General features: G+C 44.6%; 1 protein-coding gene across 1 annotated transcript in view; it reads left to right on the top strand.

The window, feature by feature from the left end:
• The first annotated feature begins 4,054 nt into the window (after positions 1–4,054).
• The window catches only part of CASP6 (caspase 6), a 32,749-nt gene continuing 24,542 nt past the window's right edge, over positions 4,055–12,261 (top strand). The window contains exon 1 of the mRNA XM_027837513.1: positions 4,055–4,192. Coding sequence (XP_027693314.1) covers positions 4,063–4,192 — 130 coding nt within the window. The 5' untranslated portion in view covers positions 4,055–4,062. The remainder of the gene's footprint in view (positions 4,193–12,261) is intronic.

Raw genomic sequence — 12,261 nt, 5'->3', positions numbered from 1 at the left:
CTTTTGATTCTTATGTTTGCATGTCAGATTTTTTACTCAGTTCTAGTCTTTTCATCAAGAATGCTTTGAAGACCTCTATTTTGTTAAAGATCCATCCCCCCCTCCCATTGTAGAATTATACTCAGTTTTACTGGGTAGGTTATTCTTGGCTGTGAGCCTAGATCCTTAACCCTTACAGAGGTTCCCAAACTTATTTGGCCTACTGCCCCCATTTTAAAAAAATTACTCAGGGGGCAGCTAGGTGGCGCAGTGGATAGAGCACTGCCCCTGGATTCAGGAGGACCTGAGTTCAAATCCAGCCTCAGACACATAACACTTATTAGCTGTGTGACCCTGGGCAAGTCACTTAACCCCATTGTCTAGCCAAAAACAAAACACAAAATAAAAAAAAAATTACTCAGCACCCCACCCCATCTACTTTCTTTAACCCTTTAATGTTTTAAAAAAATTTTTGTCACTTCAAACTACTGCTGTGACACTTCCCCTCCCCAATTGTTCCAGCACCATCCCCCTTTTCCAGGGTATTCCAAGTGCTCCATTCCTTCAATGTGGTGGTTGCTAAATTGTGTGTGATCCTGACTGTGACTCCTCAGTACTTGAATTGTTTCTTCTGGCTACTTGCAATGTTTTCTCCTTAACCCAGGAGCTGTGGATTTTGGCTATAATATTCGTGAGAATTTTCATTTGGGAATTTCAGGAGGTGACCAATGGCTTCTTTTCAACTCCCATCTTGGCCTCTGGCTCTAAGATATTTGGGTAGTTTGATTTCATGATTTCTTAAAGTATGATGTTTAGGTTCTTTTTTCATTCCTAGCTTTCAGAGTCCAGTGATTCTTAAATTAACTCTCCTTGATCTGTTTTCCAGGTTAGTTGTTTTTCCAATGAGATAGTTCACATTTTCTTCAATTTTTTTTCAGACTTTTGACTGTTTTATGTCTTGATGTAGCATGGTGTCATTAGCTTTCATTTGACCAATTCTAATTTTCAAGGAATTACTTTCTTTGGTAAGTTTTTTTTAACCTGTTTTTCCAAGCTGTTGAGTCTCTTTTAATATCTTTCTTCCATAGCTCTCATTTGTTTTTTGTTTTTTTACTCATCTTTAACTCTCTCTTTTTTTTAACTTTTAATTCTTCTGGGAATTCTTGTTGAACTTCTGTGTAAGCTACATTTTTCTTGGAAGCTTTGCTTGCAGTTGTTTTCAAATAATTCTTTTTCTTTTTTGTGTCTTGAATTTCCTGTTACAATAGTAGCTCTTTATGGTGGAGGGTTCTTTTTTTTTTTTAATTTTAGTGAGGCAATCAGGGTTAAGTGACTTGCCCAAGGTCACACAGCTCGTACGTGTCAAGTGTTTGGTCTGAGGCTGGATTTGAACTCAGGTCCTGCTGACTTCAGGGCCGGTGCTCTATCCACTGCGCCACCTAGCTGCCCTCTTTTTTCCCTTAATTCAAGCCTTTCCTCCTCCCTTGTCCAAATCTAGAATCTAAGGGGATTATTTCTCCTCAAACTCTTTAAGATGTCAAATTTACCAAGGCAGTGTATCCAGAAGGATCAGGTTGACTGTTTCCTTATGAATGAATGTTTCACCTGACCTAGGTCTCCATTCAGTGCTGCTGACCAGATCCTTCTCTCGAAGTCCATCTCATCTACGGACTGCTGCACGCTGGGCACGGCATTCTGGTGAGAGCAGCAGGAGGTGTCCACTGCCCCAGTTCACTCCATCTGGGCCTTTTCAAGCTAAGGTTTTTCTCAGTTTGTCTAAGTCAACACCCATTCAGTGATTAAGGCTAGGTAAGAAATGAGGCAAAAAATGCCTCTTTTACCTACTCAAAGGAAAAAAAAATCAATCTGGGAAGGGAAGACTTTCCTCAGGTTTCTAACCAGAACAGAATTTCCCATTTTTACAATTTTTTTTGTTGAACATTAATACATTGAAATGTGCATGCTAAGTTCATGTTACATAATTTAAGTTCATTCACTTATGCTAAATTCATAATTCAAAAAAAAAACTTAATTTGTCTGTAATTTCTACCTGGGTAATTATGAAGACCAATGGATGCTTAAAATACTTAACAATTATAAAGAACCAGCCTCATATGAAATTGAATAATTACTGTCTGGTCATTGCATATGCTGTAGTGATGAAGATGTAGTAACAGAATCTGTTACTCCCTCACAGAGGGGAGATAAGGCAAAACAGAGAAGTAGCAAACAAGGGGAGACATTGTAATGAAAGCTCTAAATTGTGTAAAAGGGCCCCAAATCACTGCCTTTCTTAGAAGCCACATTCTTCACACTCATGCCTGGGTCTGACACCTGAATCTCTCTGATTCCCTTCCTGAAAGGGCTCTTACATACAGAGGAATTTACTATGTGTCAGGCCAATGTTTACCACCCCACCCCTTTTCCCCAAACATACTGCAATGGAAAGAAATTCATAGAAGGCCTGGTTGAGTTAGCCCCTTGTGGAAAGGGGAAAGAGACCTGTGTCACTTTCTTAGTATCCTGGACCCCTGGTGCAGGCTGGTGCAGCCTGGAATCCCTTGGGAGGGGTGGGAGGTTGGGGGGAGGCCTTCTCTTGAAAATCACAGAAAAATATGATGTAGGATTACAAGGGAAACTAATTGTATTTAAAGCTGTTGTTGAGTTTTTAAGTTCCTGGTAAACAACTTGAAGGCTGAGTGCACGGATGAAGAATGTGGACCTTGGGACAGCTAGGTGGCACAGTGGATAGAGTGTTGGCCCTGGAGTCCAGAGGACCCGAGTTCAAATTTCATCTCAGACCAGACACTAGACACTTACTAGCTATGTGACCCTGGCAAGTCATTTAACCCCAATTGCCTCACCAAAAAGCAAAAAAAAAAAAGAAATGTGGTCCTCATTGAGAACAGGCGGTAAAGAAAGAGTAAAGGGAGAGGGAAGAGGAACAAGGGAAGTGGGGAGAAGGAGCAAAAAAGGGAGAGAACAAGGGATATTGACAGCTGACTGACTGGGGACAGACCCAAGGTGCCAATTGGGACAAATATTTTTTTTTTAATTTTTAGGCAATTGGGGTTAAGTGACTTGCCCAGGGTCACACAGTTAGTGGTGTGTTTGATCTGGGGCTGCATTTGAACTCAGGTCCTCCTGACTCTAGGGCTGATGCTCTATCCACTGTGACGACTTAGCTGCCCGCGAGACAAATATTTTTGGACTTGGTCAACATTAACCATGGATGTTGGCTTCTTCTTTTTCTTTTTCAAGGTGTAGAAAAGGGCGGGTGGGAGAAGGTAAGAGAAACCAGTACTGTGTCAAGTCTAAAAACTAATGACCAAAGGCACAGCAGTTATGCAACCGTCGTTAACTGAAAATACCAAAGAGCTCACACAGGTTATCCCAACCAGTTAACTCTACGAAATAAAATAAAATAAAGTAAAATAAAATAAAATAAAAACAAAGAGCTAACAGAGGGCATAAGCAGAAAACTTGCTTTATTCCGTTGGAGGATGGTAACTAGACATGTTGCAGGGTGACTTCTCTAGGAAACCTGCTTTTTGTGAGGCTAAATCTTATTTTTTGGGGGGAGGGCTAGGCAGTGGGGTTAAGTGGAGGCTAAATCTTAATACATATAGGAATAATACACAATAACACTAATAACACATAACATTAACAATTGCACAAGTTTGATTCATAGGAGGGCTGCATGACCGAAAGTGGGTCTTGTGGGTAGTCTGAGCTCAGGGACCACCTGGGGCTGGTGTGAAACAATCCTGGGGTTTTGCTCAGGCTGAGCTCAGCAGAGGAACGCAAAGGATTGTTGTTATGCCAAGCTCAGGGCGGAGTCTTGCGGGAAGCCTAGAACTGCTCTCTCTCTGGGGGACGGGGTGGCCGTAGCTCCAGCGTCCTGGGAGAGGGGAGGGGGAAGAGGGGGAGGGGGAGGGGAGGGAGAAGGAGGAGAGGGAGGGGGAGGAGGAGGAAGAGGAGAGGGAGGGGCAGGAGGAGGAAGAGGAGAGGGAGGGGCAGGAGGAGGAAGAGGAAAGGGAGGAGGGGGAGGGGGAGGAGCAGGGAGAGGGGCGGAGGAAGCAGATGGAGCCGCGGAGGAAGAGGCGGGGGCTGCCAGCTGCAGCCAGGAAGAGACGGAGACCCAGGGAGGGAGCCCCCCGAGCCTGCACCATGAGCGTCCCGGACCCCCGCGACGGGGACTTCTCGGCCCCAGGTGGGAGGGGAGGGGCGCCCCCGACCAGAGCCTCCCCTGCTCCACCTTCACCCCTGCGCCCCTCCTCCAGCCTCCTAGCCCCTTCTCTTTCTCTTCCCTTTGCCGATCTATCTCCCCCTTATTCCTCCTCTCCCTCTTTTTCCTCTTCCCCTTCTCCCCCATTCCCTCTTCCTCCCTTCCCCTTCTCCTCCACTTCCCCCTTTTCTCCTCTCTTCCCACCTTTCTCCTCCCCTTTCTCTCCCCCTCCCCCCTCTCCACTTTTCTGCCCCTCCCCATTTGCAGGGGGAGCCCTTGGCTGCTCTTACTCCAAGTCCCTCCCCCTCCGACCCCCCGCTGTGAGCCTCCGTTCTTAACGGGCAAAGCGCCGGCTTGGGTCGGAGCGTGTGTCCGGTGCCTCTCTCCTTTCCTTCAGGAGCCCTTGCCGCCTGTTTTCCAGCTCCTTTTCTTCCCTCTGGCCCTCCTTTTTTGGGGGGAGGTTCTACTTTTGCTGTAACAGGAGCCGCAGCACCATCTGCTGCATGAATCCTTATCTGACCCCCCCCCACTGCCTCCAGCCTGACTGCTTTGTGAAGATTCGCTTTATTTTTATCACTTTATTTATTTGCTTGTTTATTTAGTATACACTCCTCTTCCCATTTGAAGTTGCTTTCAGATAGGGCTCACTTCCTTTTCCTTGCATTCCTGTTTTCTTGCACACTTGGCACTTAATGAAACCTCATTGATCGTTAGAGATTACCTTTGGTGACGAAGGGCGTTGAGTGCCGGACTTGGAGTCAGGAAGATTCGAGTTCTTTTCCTGGCTAGACTCTTATTAGCTGTGTGGTCTGAGCAAGTCCGTTTGCCTCTCCCGGCCTCAGTGGCCCCATCTGTAAAGTGGGGATAATTCTAGCCCCCTCCTCCCAGGGTGGTTGTAAGGATCGAATGAAATCCTTTTTACAACTTTGCAAACCTTAAAGCACTCTATCTGTGGAAACTAGTAGTAGTAGTAGCAGTAGTATCATTATTATGCTTGTGGGAGGTTTACTTTTCACACTTGAATAAAAAGAAAGAAAAATCCCAGGTAGCAGCTGCAGCTTCCATGGGGAAGGCAGGGAGAGGCTTCTCTCTTCCCTTCCCCCTTGGGGTTAGATGCTAAGGAAACTGTTGCTGGGGTGTGGAGTCACCCAGAGTGCCCTTTCCTTCCACCTCCCCTTTTCCCAGTTTCTGTCCCTCCCCATCCCATTAATTACTGAGGGGCTCCCGGTCCCCGTCCAGCCCCCCGTAAATCCAGCAAAGGGGAGAAGACAGGTGTTCAAAGTGTGCAGTCAGCTCCAGTGTTCAGACCTTAGGTGTCTGAACTTGTTTGAAAACCACAACCCGCTGTTGGGAGGAAATACCGGCACAGTTCTTTGCCTTTGTTCATTGTGGGTCCCTAGCCATTGGCTTGAAATTAATTCATTTAATCATTCTTCAGGATAATTGGCTCACATTACTGCTTGAGAGAGATAGAGAGAGAGAGAGAGAGAGAGAGAGTATAGGTTTGGTTCCTGTACTGCTCACCAGATCTGTTACTGACCCAAAGCAGTTTAAAAAACCAAACCAAACCAAAAAGCCTTGAGCTGTGGGCTGGGGAGCAAGCAGATAGAAGCTTTGAGGCTTATTCTAGAGTACTTTTGCATCTGTGCCTCTCCCCCTCCCTAACTGTCCTTCCTAGAAAAAACCAAGGCTTGCCCCAGAGCCAAGGTGGGGGAGTAAGGTGATAGATGATGCTCTCTCCTGTGTAACAAAGTCTAGTGCAATCATGGCCAGAATTCAGTTTAGTTCCACAAGCATTTATGGAGCCCCTCACTGTTCTAGGTGCCAGGGCTACAAAGACAAAAAAGTGACTTAGTCCCTGTGCTTGACTATCCTATGAGAGAGATGTGATATTTAAGCAGGTAAATGTGATCAGGCATCTTTTTATTTGCCTACTTTGTGTCTGCCGAAGTCACAGCAGAGGTCCCTGGAAAGTGGAGTGGGACTTTTCCCGCCACATTGAGTTTTTAATCATGTTGCTGAGATAATGTCCTTACTAGGGTGAGGGGCATCCGAGGAAGCAGCACAGCAGACTGCCCTCCCCCCTACCTCCAGTTCATTGACCTGGCACCCTTAGGGCCACCCCCTCTTGCTACCTCCCGAGTTCCTTCAGAGAGTTGGGAAAGTCAGTGATCTGGATCTTTGAGCAGGCGGAGGGGGCTTATTTATGAGTACAAACTCTGGAGGGTTCCCAGGATGACTCTACCCAACCAGGGTGCACTGTCCTGTAGTGGCGTGGCCTGAGTCCTTTCATGAGGGTTTCGTAGCCAGAACCCTAGGCCTTCGTGTATTCCAGGACCCATCCCACCTTGTACCCTCCCTTGATAGCCTTCCCAGCAGCTTGGATCCAAGGGGGCTTTCCTGGGATCTCTATACCTTTATGTTTTAGGATCCAGGATTTCTCCCCACTTCTGCCCCATTCACCTCACCCCCATGAATTTGCTCCAGGCGTTAGAATTCTTAGTTACAGCTCTGGGAACAAGGACAAGTTTTCTCAATCATAAAATATTTATTAGGTGTTTGCCATATCCCAGGCAGAGCTTTGCCTATGATGTAAAAGGATGACATCTGAAAAAAGTACTGGTTCATTAGTAATTCAGCATGTGATTATTAAGCACTGCCAGTATGCAAAGCACTCTGGAAACTAGGATGAAAGTCCTGCCTTCCAGGAGTTTACATTCTGCTGTGTAGGGTACTGCTCTTACTGAGTTAAGTGAGAATTAGGGAATAGAGGAGGGAGAGGATTCTAACCACTGGGGGATCAGAGAGAGCCTTTGCCAAGCAGGTGGCCCCTGACCTGAGCCTTGAAGGGAAGATGAGCATTCTGAAAGGGTGAGAGGAAGAGGGAAGGCATGCTAGGCGAGGGGCATGGCTTCTTTCAGTGCCTGGGGGTGGGAGATGAACTCAAGACCAAGTCCATGATGGAGCCAGATTGGGAAGGACTTTGAGTACCTGGGTGAGGGATTTGTATTTTATCTCAGAGGCAGTAGAAAGCTGAAGGAATAATAGGTCAGCACTGATAAATGCTTGTTGACTTGGCTTTTTAGGACTGTCTTCCTCCTAAAATTATATATAATTGTAGTTATTGACTTGAATGTTGAATCCCTTAAGTAGAACAAAGGGAAAGGAACTGTCTTGCGTTGGGCATTGTATTTTTGTTGTTCGCTTGTTTTGGTTGCAGCCAGCTCTTTGGGACTCCATTTGGGGTTTTCTTAGAAAAGATATTACTGAAGTGGTTTGCCATTTATTTCTGCAGCTCATTTTACAGATGAGGAAACTGAGGCAAACACAGTTAAATGACTTGCCCAGGGCACACAGCCATATCTTCCTGATTCAAGACCCACTCTATCCATTGTGCCACCAAGCTGCCCTGTTGGTTTTGTATCTCCAGTGCCTAATGTCTCTTATCCTTGAGCTGAATTGACCAGTTCTTTAGGAATTTTATTTTGGCATCCGGGAGCATGGAATGATCTCCTTCTTTACCTGTCCCCCTCAAAACCAGACCATTCTCTTCTTCGTGTGGTCTTTCCTGATCCCTGTAACTGCTGGTGTCCTTCCTGCCAAACTATCCTGTGTCACATTACTTTGTACATGTTTGTATTTATTCACTTTACATTTGTGGTTTAGACTTTTTTGTACTCCATTTGGAATGCAAGCTCTTTGGGAAAAGAGATTGTTTCATTCTTTGTACTTGTATCCATAGTGCCCAGCACATAGTAGGCTCTTAATAAATGTTTGTTGGTTAATAGGAGAGGGAGGAAACCTAGGAGATTAATTAAGAATGCCCGAATAGTCTTGTGAGTTAAGAGAGGGGAAACACTATTGGGAGTAGAATTGGCAGAATGGATGGGAAAGGAGGGGAAAGAGGAAATAAGCATTTATGTAGCACCTACTATGTACCAGGCACAGTGCTAAATGCTTTTACAAATATTACCTTATTTGATTCTCACAACATCCTTGGGGGTAAGGGCTGTTATTATCCCCATTTTGCAGTTGAGGAAACTGAGGCAAAGAGCGGTTTAGTGACTTGCCCACGGTCAGTGAGTGTCTGAGGTTGGATTTGACTTCTGGTCTTCCAGACTCCAGGCCCAGGGCTCTATCTGCTTTGGCACCAGTTGCCTCTAATGGGAGTAACTGATTGTATATGGGGTGAGGCAGAGTAAAGAGTCAAAGATGACCCCAAGGTTATAAACCTGGGTGCTGGGAGGATAATGCTTCCCTCAGTAGAAATAAGTATATTAGCCAGGTATGGTGGCCTGTAACTCGCCCACCTCTGGCTGTGCTAAAGGCTGGCAGATCTCTTGAGTGTGGCTGTGCTTTGTGCCCATCAGGTGTCCTCACTAAGGTTAGCATCAATGTGGTGAGCCCCCAGGAGCACAGGGCCTTCAGGTTGCCTAAGGACCCTGAACAGGCCCAGGTCAAAAGAAGGGGGAACGTCAAAATGCCAATCAGTAGTGGGATCTGGCTTGTGATGATTAGCCTTCCAGCTTGGGTGAGATGGGGAAATCCAGGCTAAAAGAAAAGAAGGAAATTTTGCTCTTGGGAAGGCGGGGAGCTAACTTTTTTTTGTTTAAGGGCACAATAAATATTTGTTAAATAAATGAGTAAAGGCTGTCAGGTTAGGTAAGAAGGGCTTGGCACTTAATGCTTAGTCATCATTTAATATATTGAGCAAGGGGAAAAGGTGTGGCCAGAAATCTAAAGTGAAACTGATTTAGGCTCAAAGGGTAGGGGGACAGATTAGATAGTACTGGAAAGGGACCCACAGGAAAAGATGAGAAGGTAGAGAGCCCAAAACACCCAAACCAGGAACAGTATCTTTGTTAAGATGGAAAACGAGGGCTGTGAATTACCAGGGCTAGAGGATTTCTTTCTCTGACAACAAAATTCATTCTATCTGTATCAGCAAAGCAGTGCTAAAGTGAGTTATTCAGCTGGGGTGGTGGTGGTACCAGTTTCTATAGAATCGGGCATTAATGTGGTGTTTGTTTTAATCGAATTCTACTTGTCATACCTGGAAGGTTGTCCAGTTGTCCAGACTATCTGTATAAAGATAGTCATTGCTGTAATGATGAGGTATTTAATTTTTTTTTTTAAAACCTCTAATTATTTGGGAAACTGAAGTTTACTCACTGTAAAGATATTGTTAGGAATCAGTGCTCTAAATAAAGGTAATAAAGGGGATTGGGAAAGGCTACTTGTGGATTTTAGGTGGGATTTGAAGGAGCCAGGGAATTCAGGAGGCAGAGACGAGCAGGGATGGAGTTCCAGGCATGGGGGACAGACAGGGAAAATACATGGAGTCAGGAGATTGTACTGTCTTTTGTGAAGAACAGCAAGGAATCCAGTGTCGCCGTAAGGAAGAGTAGGTGGAGGGGGGAGTAAGATGTCAGAAGGCTGGAAATGTGGGAAGGAAGCCAGGTTTGATCTGGAGATCAGTTTGGTAACTGGGTGAATGTTGGATTGGAATGGCACGAAACTCAAGGCAAGGAGATCAACCAGGAGTTATTGCAGTAGTCCAGATGGGAAATGATGAAGGCCTGCACCAGGGTGGGGGCAGTGTCCCAGGAGAGAAGGGAGATAAATATATATGTATGTATGTATATGTATATGCACACATATATACACATATATACTCATTTTATATACATACATACATATATATATACACACACACACACACACATAAACACACAAGGTGTTATGAGGGTGAAAATGATAGAACTTTGACAGTTGATTAGCTGTGAGGGGGAAAAGAGTGAGGAGTTGCATATGACCCTTAGGTTATGATCCTGGGTGACTTGGGGGGGATGTGGTGCCCTTTATCAGAGAGGGTCTGGGAGGAAAAGATACTAAGTTTAATCATCCATGAGGAGCACTTAGAGTGAGTCTAGGAAGTTGTTGAGTTGTGTCTAGCTTCATGACCCCATTTAGGGTTTTCTTGGCAAAGATACTGGATTGGTTTGCTATTTCTTTCTCCAGCTCATTTTACAGATGAGGAAACTGGGGCAAACAGGGTTAAGTGACTTGCCCAGGGTCATACAACTACTAGGTGTCTGAGGCCGGATTTGAACTCACAAAGATGAGTCTTCCTGACTCCAGGCCTGGCACTCTATGGACTCCACCATCTAGCTGCCCCTAGAGAGTAAGCCTGCTGGTGTTGGGTGAGAGCCATGGCTTGTTGGGAAGGAAGATCGAAGGATCATATGTTGCTCATTGATTGCTTAAACTCATAATCTTTTCCTCCCAAACCCTCCCTTCTTAGCTTCCCAATTACTGCTGAGGGCACGACCACTATCTTCCCAGTGGCCCCAGATCACAACCTAGGTGTCATATCCATACTTCACTCTCACTCCTCATGTCCAATTACTTGTCAAGGCCTATTAGAATCAATAGGGCCATTGACTCTAACCCCTTCATCTTACAGTTTATTAAACTAGAGGCCCAGAGGGATTAATTGTCTTGTCTGAGGGTTGCTAATGTCGCAAGTGACTGAAATGGTGTTCAGACTCAGCCCCGTGCCTTCTCCATGTACCCACACTGCCTCACAAGGTAGAGAAAGCATAGAGCGCTTAAGGGAGCCAGGCTGAGGTTGGTAACTGGCAGGGACTCTTTGTGGGGCCTACATTAGTAGGTAGACTATTATGTGACTGGATATAGTAAATGTGAACCCTGTAAGTCAGGGACTGACGGTATGTGATAGACGAGGATTCCATCTCAACAAAACAAATGCATCTGACAAGATTACTCATTTTTATTTTTAAATTTTGGACTTAAACGACAAAAAAAGAAAGCATTTCCATGTACACAGCAGAATGCAAAAAGAGGATGGTGTATAAAACTGAGAATCTCCATTTCATATATGTCACTTGCTTTAAAAAATATGATTATTTTCCAACATGCATATTTTAAAATGTTTAACTTTCCCCCCTCCCCCACCTTTTGGGGCTTCATTAGTCCAGCCCTTTCCTCCAACTAAATTAAAAAGAAAAAAAAATTTGCAACAAATAAGCCTAGTTAAGGAAGACGAATCCACACATTGGCAAAGTCCAAAAGCATGTCTCTTTCTGCATCTCCTTATGAGAGTTTTTAAACCTATGTTTTCTGTAGTCCTTCAGGCTCCCCACAGCACCCCCTGGAAGGTGAATAGTGAAGAAGGTGGACATTCCATCTGGGTCTTCCAGCCTGTAACACTTATGGGCAGATTTTTCTCTCTTTTTAAAAAAAGAGAAATTAGATTCCTTGGTTAGCACCAAAAAAAAAAATCCTGGGCATGAATTTCTTCCGGTGTTTTCTGTAGGGTACTGTTTCCCTGCCTTATGAGGAAAAGCACTGTAGTCAACATCATGATGTAGATGCAGAGACCACCACAGTCGGTTATCTGGTTCAAATCTCAGCTTTGCAGTTCAGTTCCTCTTTGGAGAACAAATTTCTTCATCTGTTAATGATTGACCTTCTAAAGTCCTTGTACCTATGAATCTAAAAGTCTACCACTTCTTAGCTGCAGGGCCCTAAGTAAACCATATCAGCTTGTATTGCCTACCTTACAGGTGATTGTGAATCTTTGGTGAGATAAATACAAGGTTGTGTCAAAAGTGTTTGTGCAGCTAATATTAATAGCTTAATTAAGCTATTAATTTAATATGGTACTTTGTAACCATGTGTAAGTACAAACTGTTATTGTATACATATATACTATGTATACACACACATTCATACATACACACATACACAAACACGCACACTTGGGCCAGACCTGTGATTTCAGTGGTATAGGAATTCCTGATGAAGAAATTCTCTCTACCAATGCAACTTGACTCCTGCTCTGCAATCTGAGGTCATAGAGAGCTGCTTTTTGGTGGGCACTAAAGGGAAGGGAAGAGAATATGCATTTATTAAGCACCTACTATGTGTCAGGCATTGTGCTAAGCACCTTTACAAACACTATTTCATTTGATCCTCACAACAACCTTGCGAGGTAGGTACTATTATTATCTCCATTTTACAGATGAGAA

Source organism: Vombatus ursinus, unplaced genomic scaffold (assembly GCF_900497805.2).
Source record: "Vombatus ursinus unplaced genomic scaffold, bare-nosed wombat genome assembly UNPS02014821.1, whole genome shotgun sequence".
In the NCBI taxonomy this organism is placed as follows: domain Eukaryota; kingdom Metazoa; phylum Chordata; class Mammalia; order Diprotodontia; family Vombatidae; genus Vombatus; species Vombatus ursinus.
This window is presented reverse-complemented; position numbering and strand designations above follow the sequence as displayed.